The sequence below is a fragment of the Trachymyrmex cornetzi genome, unplaced genomic scaffold (genome assembly GCF_001594075.2).
Source record: "Trachymyrmex cornetzi isolate Tcor2-1 unplaced genomic scaffold, Tcor1.1 scaffold26, whole genome shotgun sequence".
NCBI classification, from domain to species: Eukaryota; Metazoa; Arthropoda; class Insecta; order Hymenoptera; family Formicidae; genus Trachymyrmex; species Trachymyrmex cornetzi.
In genome coordinates this window covers 498,976-511,593 of record NW_017297270.1, presented here as the reverse complement: position 1 = coordinate 511,593, position 12,618 = coordinate 498,976, and the positions used below count along the sequence as shown (strand labels likewise).

At 35.8% G+C, this 12,618-nt stretch overlaps 1 protein-coding gene across 1 annotated transcript in view; it reads left to right on the top strand.

Annotated features, from left to right (window-relative positions):
- The window catches only part of heph (polypyrimidine tract-binding protein 1 heph), a 377,608-nt gene that overhangs the window by 67,486 nt on the left and 297,504 nt on the right, over positions 1 to 12,618 (top strand). The window contains exon 2 of the mRNA XM_018508372.1: positions 9,365 to 9,511. Coding sequence (XP_018363874.1) covers positions 9,431 to 9,511 — 81 coding nt within the window. The 5' untranslated portion in view covers positions 9,365 to 9,430. The remainder of the gene's footprint in view (positions 1 to 9,364; positions 9,512 to 12,618) is intronic.

Here is a 12,618-nt window from a genome sequence, read left to right as displayed (position 1 = left end):
CATCTTCTTAATTCGCGGCGTTTAATTAATACTGTGCTGCCGTTGAATTCGGCAACAGGTACGCTAACTTGAACTAGACGACGTGAAATCGGTATTCGTGTAAAGAGGATAGAGCAAGAGAGGAGGGGGAGGGAGGGAGGGAGAGGGAGAGAGAGAGGGAAAAGGAGGCTGAACGAGGAGTGTATCGTTCGACTGAGCTGACGATGTTGGAATGGTTCGAATATTGACTAAAAATGTAAATTGCCTCGACACTGTGCAATCCGGCCGTTCTCTGAATCGTTCCTGTTCCTGATGCACCCTCCCCGAACGCGGCGCGCTGTGAAATAATTGAAAACACGCGTCACATCTCCGGGTTATTCTGACCAAGAACCGCTCTCCGCGTTGATGCTGTTTCCGTTCTGTATGCTCTCGGCGAATGTGCTCTTGTGGAAACTTTTGAAGAGACGAAAAGCAAGAGAATATAAAGTCTGTACCTATAACGCTCGGGGAAATGTAACTCACAATCAGATGCTAAATTAAGATATATGTATAATAAACTACGATGCATAAAGTATTCTGTGAAGTGCATTTTTATTTTATTGTCACACGCGTATGCTGTATAAAACTTTTATTTTCGAAGAAGTGTAAATAATAGACACAGAATATAAACACAGCAAATATCACAGTAGTAATAAATCCGCAGTAGTATATGCCCATGTACAGTCAGCCTTATTTAAGGATCGCATGTGTTATTTTTTTGAATTCATTATTACGTTTCCGTATATCAAACATTTTTTATTGCGGTATGTATGCATATAATACTCAAATATTAAAAATTAATTTTGTGTGTTATTTAAATACATCTAATATGAATTGAGAGGGACTTCAAACTCAGTTCCAAACTCTTGGATGGGTACAATCCGTTTCTTTATACGTACACATCGTTTTTGGGATAGCTCATATTTTTCATCACATCTGTTTTTGTCTAAAGTCCTTTTGGGATGTACGTAAATTTTAGAAATGGTTGAAAACGGAAAGTGTGTCGGCCATACTCGAATAACGCTGCGATAGAAAGCACGGACGGAATTTGTTTTCGCGTCGAGAAACGTCGTGGCTCGTGCCGATAATACATCACTGTTCTGTAACGGTCGAAAAAAAGAATTTTTTCCAAAATTCTCTCTGAAAGCTGCGACACGTTCAATTTGTCATTGGCGTCGCACCGTTTTGTACCTCCCGAAATAACAACGCGCGCATTAACTCGGGACTTTGACACTTCCATTCTCATGTTCGCCTCCATTAAATGGCCACGTGCGTCCATTAAATGCCTCTCTCTCTCTCTCGCTTGCGAAAAAGCATTAGCATAAGCTCTTTCGTACCTTCTTCTTTTCTTGTCAGATGAATTATATAGGACTTTTTTAGGAATCTCAAATCGCTGTTGGAACAGACTGAATAAATATATAAGATTTACATCTTTCTGTCATTTTTTAAGTCGGCATTATTTCTTTTTCTCCACCTGCACGCTTTCTTGACAGAAGCAGAGTTAATCAATGTTGAATTAACTGTAAGTGAATGCAGAATTAATCAAATGCAAACTGTAGCGACGGGAAAGTGCTGCTGGTATGCCAGAAGCACGAGTGAGGGGAGGCATGTGCGGCAGATTGAACGAGAGCAAAGAGAGAATGCGGAAATCGAGCGTGGCCGGAGGGAAACGCATGATGTAGGGTGAAAAGGGGAAAAGAGGAGAGGATAGGCGAAACGCAGAGGGTGGCGGATACGAGTACAAAAGGGAAATGGAAGGAGAAAGAGATAGGATAGGGGAGACGGGGATTGCCAGGGAAGGACTGGACACGGTGAACATGCCACTGCAGCTTTATCCGTATTAATGCGGAATAACACGCGCAATTGTTGCTTTGAACCTGCCATCCAGAATGCGTGCTTCGTCTGCTCGTGTCGCGTGTACGAATGAGAGCCGGATGGTAAAGCGTGTATTGCATTATCATACGCACTTGTTTCGCGGAGATGTGCGATAATTGCTGCTGCTACAATACGACTGAAAAGTCGTTTTCATCGTTCGAAAAAGAACCAGAATGTATTAACATCATTGCGAATTAACTTTTGAATCGAGTCCTTCATTGGAAACTCATGACACTATTAAATATCAAAAGAGCAATAGTAATTCATTCCCTTGAGTTAAAAATAATATTGTATTATTTTTAACTTTTGTAGTCTGTTTTCACAATATATAGTTACCTAAAGATCAAAGGTTACCAACAGATTCTTCAATGAAATTCATTCATGAATTTCTTGGTTACCTTTAATCATTAGGTACCTCATCATATGTTGTGAAATTGGGTCTTACTGTATCAAAATGTAAATCATTCCGTGTGTTTTTGTGATTATAGTTTCAAAGTAAACAACGTTTGTATTAAACGCCCATATTAATGTAATCGTTTAGTAAATAATAAATAATAATAATAATAGTAATGATAAATAAAATTTTATAGTTTGTGTTAGCACATATTCGGTTTTATAATATATTATATTGTTTATTTACGTTGCCTAAAGAAATATTGTTCCTTCATATGTCAATTGTTGCGAAGAATATTACTAAGGCCTTGGTAGTTTAAAGGTTTAGGACGCTTGCAAGGAATGCAAGAGATCCGGGTTCGGCTCCCGGCCGAAGTAATATTTTTTCGCGATAAGAATTATTTACAGATTTTAATATGTCATTCAACACAATTAAGATCGTTTCGAAGATGCGAATAAGCAAAAATTTGTTAAATTGCTAGTCAATTTAACTCGTGATATTATTGCGGTAGTTTAGTAGAGTTAGCGTTTCAAGACTGAAAAATCATTTCGGCGCGAGTTTCTAAGGACTACATACGTAGTATATAAATTCATATAAGAATCATACAAGCATAAAGATCCAGTTAGACCGTTTAAGGCTTTGATTTCTATAGTGTATTATCAAATTTTATGTATTTTCTTGAGTTAGAACATTTAATTCTATAGCTTTAAATGATCTAACTCAAGAAAATAAAATTTGACTCAAATTTAATTTATCATTATTACAATATTATTATTACTATAGAAGCAGTGACTATAGAATGATTAAAAATAATTTAAATTGATATAATTTACTAGAATAAATTCTAGAGTCTGATATTAAAAATCTGTAAGAGAATCTGTATTTCGACAAATTTTTAAGTCACTATAATCAACGGATCTGAACTCTGTGCGAACAGATCCGTGAACAAAGTCACGTTAGTGGACAACGAGAGATCAGGTGCGCCGGACTCAATCCACCAATCTTAATCCGTCGGATTTAACCCATGGACCAAATCCATAAAAAAACCGCTCTTGTATGCCTAGCTATTGACGCGGGATCGATTCGGATTATGGTCCGTGATCCCGGATGATGAGTGTCGCGGTCGATATCAAGGCTTCGAATTCGATATACGCGCTTGTGAATCGTAATACCGCGAATATCGTCGATCGAACTACCATCCGACGTAATCCTAATTGGCGATTGCAATTTACGACTCTGTGTGATATTTTGTGCTTGGATGACTTTTTGAAAACGCCGATCGGGAGCGGTGCGCGCTTTGCTTTGTACGGCTTGTACGGATTACGTTACCTTTTTTTTTATTGCTCTGAGAGGAAAATAATTTAGTGGATATAAATATAAATATGCGACTCTCTCTTGGATAAATGGAATATTTATATTGCGATTAAGTATCAGGTGTTGATATCTATTACCCTTTATCAATCTTTTGTTTTGAAGTAAACACATACGAAAAATTCATGTACATTTTCCTATGAAGTAGTACATCACATATTTTGCTGTTATAGCGATATTTGTTTTATCACTGCACTCTCATGCGATGAGCTGCTGCGCTCGAGATAATATGAGATAAAGAAATATTGGAAGATTTCGCTGAAGAATCGCCGTTTGTACTCTTCCATCATGCAGGATGATCTTTAACCGTAGATGTGCGGTGAAATCTGTCTACATAATTATATGCCTAATTAATTAAGTAGAAAATTATTTAATCAAACTGATATTGAAATGCCGTATTATTTATTATTATGCTGTAGCTTATTATGCTCTACCGATATTATCAAATTAGTATATTTTTATGAATTGAATTTTTGTTTGCGAAATTTTTTATTTATGAAATAGACACGTGAAAATAACATTTTGTATTAATCTTAAAACTGGTTTTTGTTAAAATTTTTGATCGAATTTTTTATGTATCCTCGAGTCAATATAACGCATTGTGATTGTTATTTGAATATTTTGTGTTAAATTGATGTTCAATATTTCTTAGTATTGAAATAACACAATTTATGAGTTGATGAACAAATTAGATAAAATTTTTGATAACGTATTTTGAAGTAAATTCTAAAATAAATGAAGAAAATTTAATTTAAACATATTGTAAATGTTTACTGAAGAAATATGCTTCCACAATTTACTTACCAATTGTGTCATAGTTACATTTTTTGGTGTTAATTTTTTTTACATACGTGTTAAAAAGATTTGGGTGGACATTTGGAATACGTAAAGTGTATTAAATTTAATACAAATTTCCTGATGCAATTTTCCTGTGCAGGTTAAGTCAAATCCATTATTTAAGTCTTAATTAATATTTTTTACATTGATTTTTTTCATCGTTGCGTCATTAAAAATGGACAATTTTCATGCATTTAGAAAAAAATATTTGCGATCTGGTATTGTAAAATGATCTCTACGCAGAGATACGTTGTAAGCATCGTAAACGCCGAGTATCTGGCGTTTTTTACTTGTACATTCGTGTGTGTTATGGGCGGTGCACGCGTATACGTTACGTGTGAACTATTTTTCAAAATTCGTTGTATCTCCCGTGGGACTACAGGCATTCCACATATTTCCGTCAGTATTTACGCCGCGGAAAAAATTCAATGAGAGGTACGTGGACACGCGTTTAACCCTTAACCGGGTGTGACGACGCGGCATGCTGTGCAAACGCTACGCAGTTTATAAACGGGGAATAGCAATAATTGAATCGCATTTTAATACGATAACGGATGCGGCGGTGGAAGCACGGAGATGCGCGAGATTCTTTATGGCGGATCGTTTTAGCGAGGAATGTTATACCGGGACATTAATGAGCTGACGCACTCCGTTGGAAATTGCATTTGGAAATCCCCTTCGGGATTCGATCGTGGCGCGAGCATCCCATTCTACTGCCGTAACAGTGGTCTTCCGGCCGTATTCCGGGGGTGTCCGGGCTCGCGCGGAAGGGGCGCGAAGGGCTGTTTTATGCAGGCCTTGGATTTTATGCAATGAGACTGCAATATCAAACGGCGCGCGAGCGGAGTGCCGTTGAATAAAATATCCGGTACTGTTGAGGAAAAAAGCAGCGAGACGAGCGGGTGGGATAGGAAAATGGGACGAGGAACGGCCGCCAGACACATTTCGATTTCCCTATACCTGGCTGTGCTGCACAATAGATACACGGGCGGGGGCCGTGCGATCTCTCTCTCTCTCTCTCTCTCGCGCGGGATCTCGCGGGTGCATTAAAGTGCGCCTCATATTCCCCACCGATCGTGTTGCGGTAATTTATTACGCGCCCGATCGCTACTCGCCGTCCCGTTGTTTCTTTGTTTATTGAAACGCGGCCTCGATATTACTGTCGCTCGATTTTTTAACTCATTCAACGAGCCTCCGAGTCTTCAGTCCTTCGAGAGAAAAGTCTGAATTTTTCACGAGTCGTTTGCACACGACAGCGTAGATGTCTCGTGAATTTTCTCAACGATTTTCGAATAAATAGATCAGAATCGGAACACGTAACGCGATATTTACATTTGGACAATCGTCGTTCCTCATCGTATGAGATTCGAATCATTTCGTGACGTCGTTCTATCGACCTGTCACGAAATTGTTTTCGCCGCTTCGTGCAATTATTTCAGAATTAGCAGAACCAGGCAGGTTTAAAAGCGCGATATACGCTATAAATATATACGCTATGAAATGTCATCTAATTATAACGTATCGTGCGCTTTATCCGCGTAATTAATATGAAATTTACATGCCCAGCTATTGGTCATTTCAACGGCTATGCCGACAGTATTCCCTCTTCGTCATTGTTTACAGCCACTCACTGTGTTTAGCAACTCGGTCAACTTATGCGAACGAATAATCTCGCTTGACGTCATGGAATGAAAAAATGAAACAATGCGAAAGCAGTTGAGTGCAAAGAGTATTGTGAAGTAGAAAGAGATGTGAGCGGGAGAGAGGGGGAGGGGGGAGAGAAAGAGAGAGAGAGAGAGCACTGAGAGAAAAATGTTTTGTATTTGTAACTATAATTATATATTACTATATATAATTATGATTATTACTGGTATAATAATAATAATAACAGTAACTATATATATATAGTTGGCAACTAAAATGACTATAATTATAACCATAAAATAGTGGAAATTACTATAAAAATGATTCAAATTTTTGGGACCATAACAAATATGGTTGTCCCAAAATATAACTATAAAATTATAGTTACTTGAATAATTTTCATAGTAATTTCAACTATTTTATGGTTATAACTATAATTATAGTCATTTTAGGTTGCCAACTATATGTGTTTGTTGCTAGAACTATATACGTAATTACTGTTATTATTACAGCAGTAATAATCGTAATTATAGTAATATGTAATTATAGTTACAAATACCAAACATTTTTCTCTCAGTGAGAGAGAGAGAGAGAGAGAGAGAGAGAGAGAGACTTTGAAACTTAGATTGGTGTCACGTGGCTCTCGGCGATCTGAAAGTAAGAGACGGGAGAGATGAAGAGAGTGCAGAAGAGGGTAAAGATAGACAGAGAAAGGGAGGGAGACGGGAACGCTCTGTAACAGCACGATTCGAGGCGGCTTAACCGGCAAATCCGAGGTAAGACCCTACGCGAAATCTCTATTTCCGCGAACGCCATGTTTCCACGGCGTTCTCCCGTAGCCGCCGGAAGTCCTCTTCCGCCTCTCCCCGATCTCCAGCCGATTCCAAAACCCGGGTCTACCTGCGTCGCGGGCGCGTGTCTGCCATGTAAATCTTAAAGGATTACGCTCATAATTGCTTGCGTCGCCGCGTAATTGAAGAGCACTTAGACCGGCTCAGAACCGACGTGATACGTGACTACCTCGTACCGGGATCGAAGATCCCGCCGAAACGATTCCGTCATGGATTCTCATCGTGCGATGCGCGAACGTGGCAAAATGTTATGGACGTCTCACATTAGATAGGATATCGTGGTACATATACGTGATACTAGCTATTGCTTCACGAATGTAATATATTCGTATCTTCAATCTTGCAAATATATAAAAAGGCGATAAAGATTTTAACGAGAAAACATCAGCTGCTTCCAATAAAAAATTTCTTCTGACATTAATATTGATTTCTACTTAAAAAACCTATTTTAAATACTCACATTTAGATTTTTCATTGAAATACTGAAATGTCATGACACTTGTGTATTTAATTGGATACATATTAAATATCAAAGGAGCAACAGTAACCTAAATTCCCGAGTTAAATAACATTTTGTTTTTTTAACTTCCATGTATGTATGTCAAATTGCAGGTCAATCCATTTTTGCAGTTTTAAATAAACAAAGCAGTTTTAAAGTAAATAATGTTTATATTAACTTATGCACTTAGTGAATAATAAACTAAATTTGAATTAAATTTAATACATTTGTTTAAATTAAATTGATTAACTCTGTTATGTTAATTATATTAATGATATATTAAGTAAGAATAATCTATAAAAATACGATCCATAAAAATGAATTAAAAATTGCTTAAAGTTGTATATAATTTGACATTATGAATTTAAATATGGTAGTGTTGTGGAATAAGTATGGATCAAAATTCATAAATATTTTGAAAAGCATTAAATTTTCGGTCTTATATCAATTTACACCTATTTTATAAAAGTTAGGCACAAAATAGTGTAGTGTCAGGGGACCGATTACAAAAATCCGTGTGGCAGTCAAAGTGTTGACCTTTAACACATACATAGGTAATTAGGTATATTCCGGTCCTTTGTTACATACGATGGAGCTTTCGTGTCCCGAGTTAATTTTCATCACTTTTGCAAGTACATAGAAATTATTAAATAATTTTAAAAATATTATTTTAATGTTTCTATAAAGTATTTATAAAGTAATACATTTATTTTAAAAAAGGGAAAAAAAATAGAAACTAACTTTTAGCCAAATACTTTTAATATTTCAAAAAAAGAAATGCGTATATTAATTTTTTTTAAAGAAAATTTGTGTCGTTCCTGACTTTGTTGCTTATATGTGAAATATTATAAGTATTATTTTTTTGGTCAGACAATTTGGATATCATGTATTGATTTTGAGATGTAATTGGTTTATTCCTTTTTTATTGTTAATGTTACAATAGCTGTGACTTAAAGTTACGTATAAAAAGAATTTAAAAAATTCGTAATAGATTATCGCTATGTTGCTATATTATTTCAAAAATTAATTATTATTTAATTGATTGTTACTCTTGGATCCTCGATATCAAGGTAATTAGTCCCAAATTCTGGCACGCTCTTAATCGCGGCTTTATTAACTAATGAAATCGTAATCGTGTGATCTTTGACGCAGCTCGTCGACTTTCGTGCGATCCGATCTACATCCAAACTTAGTCAGTCTTCCAGTAAAAGCCTAAACTCGTGATACTGTCGGGCTTAATGGATTAATTTTGTAATTGAGCGATTTGTATAATTGAAGCACACACACAACTAATACGTGACTATGACCGGTGATGACGTGGATGTTTGTGACAAAATTTTAACCGAACTTTTGGACTTTCGCTCTGTAGAGAGTTTTGGGACTATGTTCGGAAATGTCAACAGTGCGTTACCGGTTTATGGAAAAGTTGGGATACGAAACTATTCCGGGCTTTTGTCGGAAGCTTCCATCGGCGCTTTGTAGGACCACAATCGATTGGCGTTTTAGTGATTTACCGATAAAGTGACAAGTCTGTTAGTCGATATGGTCGCGGCGAATATTTTCTGCGTGTATAAAACTTTAGCAGCTGTTATTTTAAACGAATTCTGCGGCATCACTAACAGTTGCGATTTTAAATGTTAAATTTTTGAACGTGTTAAATTGTTTACTTTTTAGTTTTGATCAAGTTAGTTTCGAGAAATATCTATCAGTTTTTATTTTTATACAATCTTTGCAATATTCGACAGTGCCTTTGGTAGCTCTTGGTAATGATTTTTTTAATTATTAGGTTGGAAAAGTTACAAGTTCCGAAGCATTTTTTAAATTTAAGTTTTGAAGTTTCTTTTAACATTTTTTTCTTTTTTTTTTGTGTTTCAGGTAGGTCTAATAGGCAATAGAATTGATCTGTGTTCGATACATCGACGTGTGAAGAATTTAGACACTATGATGATGACAAACCTACCCCCTGTTATGCTGCCACCCATTACGGACTACGGGATGCTGACGCCTACTCTCGGAATAAAGGTGAGTTGATTTACCCTCCGGCAATCTCAACGAAGAACTGAGTTTCGCGATTATACATAAATACAAATATTAATTACACAATTTTATCCGTACCTCGATCATACGCTTATTTAGATGTATTGGCGTATATTCGGAAAGAATGATTTTACCGGAAGATTTAAAATTTTATACTGGGTAGGTCTGAAAATAATATTTACAGATCTGAAAATAATTTTGTTGGACCATCAAAATAATTATGATAGAAACTAAAAAAAATGATGAGCAATACTGTGAAAAATTTTAATATTCTGTCAACCAGTTTGAGTTTCCAATAAAATTATTTTGACGATACAACAAAATTAGTTTTAAATCTGTATCCAGTACAATTTTAAATCTTTTAGCAAAATCGTTCTTTCCGTATAAAATATACAAAATGCATAGATTAATCTTTCGTGTAAAAATATATATAAACAAAACGCATGGGGAAATCTTTTAGTTTAGACCATGTCGATCACTCTCAAATTGATATATTTTTAGTTTTAATCAAGTTAGTTTCGAGAAATATCTACCGATAGTTTTTTGACAAGCCGACTACAAAATGGCCGCGGGCAATTTTAGTGGTGATTGTAAACATTTTTATCCAAAAGGGTCCGTTACTTGTTCTCGCTTTCTATACGGTTTTTTTCTCGGAACAATTGGTACGTTTTACTAGCGATATAAAAGCACTTCTGGCGGGTTTTTCGAGCATCGGGTATCGCCTTTTATCCCTCCGCTTTTACAGCTTCACACTGTACTCTTGTGTGAGCACCCTACAAGCCGCGAGATATTAATTAAAATTCCGTCCGAAATACTTCCAACGCAGAAGGGTGAGCGCGATGTATTGACTAACCGGCGAGATGAAGGGTTTGTATTGCACCGGCGTGTCTAATTTACTCAGCGATCTTCCACGTTCTCAAATAAATAAGCAATAATAGCTATCACAATATTCCATTATGCTTCCATTGTGTACATCAACTTCGCGTCACGGTTAAAGTTAAGTTGCATTCATAATTCAAGCGAGGAATGCGGTTAAAATGCTAACATCTTAACATTGATAAAAAATTGATTGAAAAATTAAGATGAAATAAATCTGTAAAAAAGAAAATGAGATGTAATATTAAATTATATGTGCAAAACGTACGACTGTTATTCTTATGCAGTCGTGTTAAAGTAAAAATGATCCTTTAAAGTATTTGTTTAGAATTTCATAGAAAATATATTCTAAAAATATATTCGATAAAATATAGAATAGATTTTTTTATAATCTATAATAAGATTATGTTTTTATAGAATAGGATTTTTTTAAATAAAATAAAATATAAAATTGCGTATGCGTTAGATCAGAGAATAAAAGATCGTAGAGATTGAATTTCCTGTGTAAGAGAAATAGTAAATTCCCTTTCACATTTCCGATATACTAAGCGATGAAAAAGCGAGGTAATAATCGGCCGTGCGGTGAATTCCACCGGTTATCATGCGCGCACGTGCGTGTGCGTTGTTAACGCGTGACTACAAATTTTCCGGAATTTCATTGCTCACTTCCTTGCGTTGTTTACAACTACAGCCACATTACATTACCGATGCTTAACGAATTTGTCCTGTTGCGTTTTACAATTCATCGTTTTAACTTGTAAACGTTATTAGTTATTAGTTTGCCAATCGTGAAAACCCAAATACAAAGTTACTTGAATAAACTTGGCCGTTATTCTTGCGTTCATGAAATTTTTTCGATCGAGTGTAGATAAGTGAAATAATTACATGAGATCGGAGAGCGGCATATGGTGTACAAGGTAACTCGGAATTCTTGTATACGGAATGATAAGGATCTGCCTGAAATGCAGCCGCCACGGAAAAATCTTGGAAAGGTGAGATCTTATTATATCAGATAACTCGTGCAACACTCATCTTCGTTGTCGCGAAAAGATGCGTTCTGTTTCCCTTATAAGTATAGGAGGGAGTCTCTCGAGCAATCAACGAAGCGTGCTTTCAAGAACAGATAGTTAGCGATTGAAAGAATCCGGGATGCGTTATTCTCGATTCTTTCTCTTCAGGCCATACCATTGTGTTTTCTGAGGTATCGTATTTTCTAATGGCTACTTTTAACTTTTAAACTATTTTCAGCGAAAAATATATATAACCGCATAAAATATAGAATTACTGCGCTCGTAAATCTGGCATAAATGTCATTTCCATCATATAAGTAAAAATTGCGCTTGTTGAAATTAACTGGACATTATATTATTACTTACATTCTTTACGTTCACCTTTTTGATTATCTCTCTCGAAAAGAAGTCGACTTCATGTTCGAGAAGCAACCGTATATAAGTAGAGAAGAAAAGATATTCTAAAAACTTCGGTATTGAAAATATCCCCTTCGTAACTCTCCTTCTGGTAGTTGAGAAAAGTGGAGATAGTTCTGCGACACGTTGTATAAGATTTTTAAGAGTTCAATGCAAAGAAGTTTGTCGGCTCGTCGCTGGAGGTATGCAACGCGCAGATTCATGTCGGATAAGGGAGAGAAAAGAGGGCGTTTTCGGGCTGCCGGCAAAGAAGCGCTTCTATAGAAGCGTCGCGAACAAAAAGCTGAATAACATTAACTCGCTTAATGTATTCCCTTAATTTTAATACACAATGCCCGTCGGTACGAGACCTCCGAGCCATGTTCTCGCAGCTAACCACCGGCAAAGATTCTTACCGCCGTTAAATCTCCACATCTTAATCTTTTTATCTGATTAATATTTATGTTTTATTAACATCAGTTTTGCTTTTAGATTAGAGAGCGATATAACGGTATTTATTATAAGCATCAAGATATAAAACCAGAAAGCCATAAAAAATAAATTTTTAATTTATGCCGTTATAATTGTTTTTTTTATGTATTAAGTAGTTTATTATCTTTAATCTTTATGTTTTAGCATCCTCTTTGTACTATAATTATTTGGCTCTTTCTTGTCACAAATGCATTTTAGATCTGTACATAGAAAAAAAATGATATGTTAATCGGCAGCAGTCTAATGAAAAGTAATTGTTTATTTAATAATATTAATCATTCAAAAATATCATAATATTTATATAGATATCTGATACAT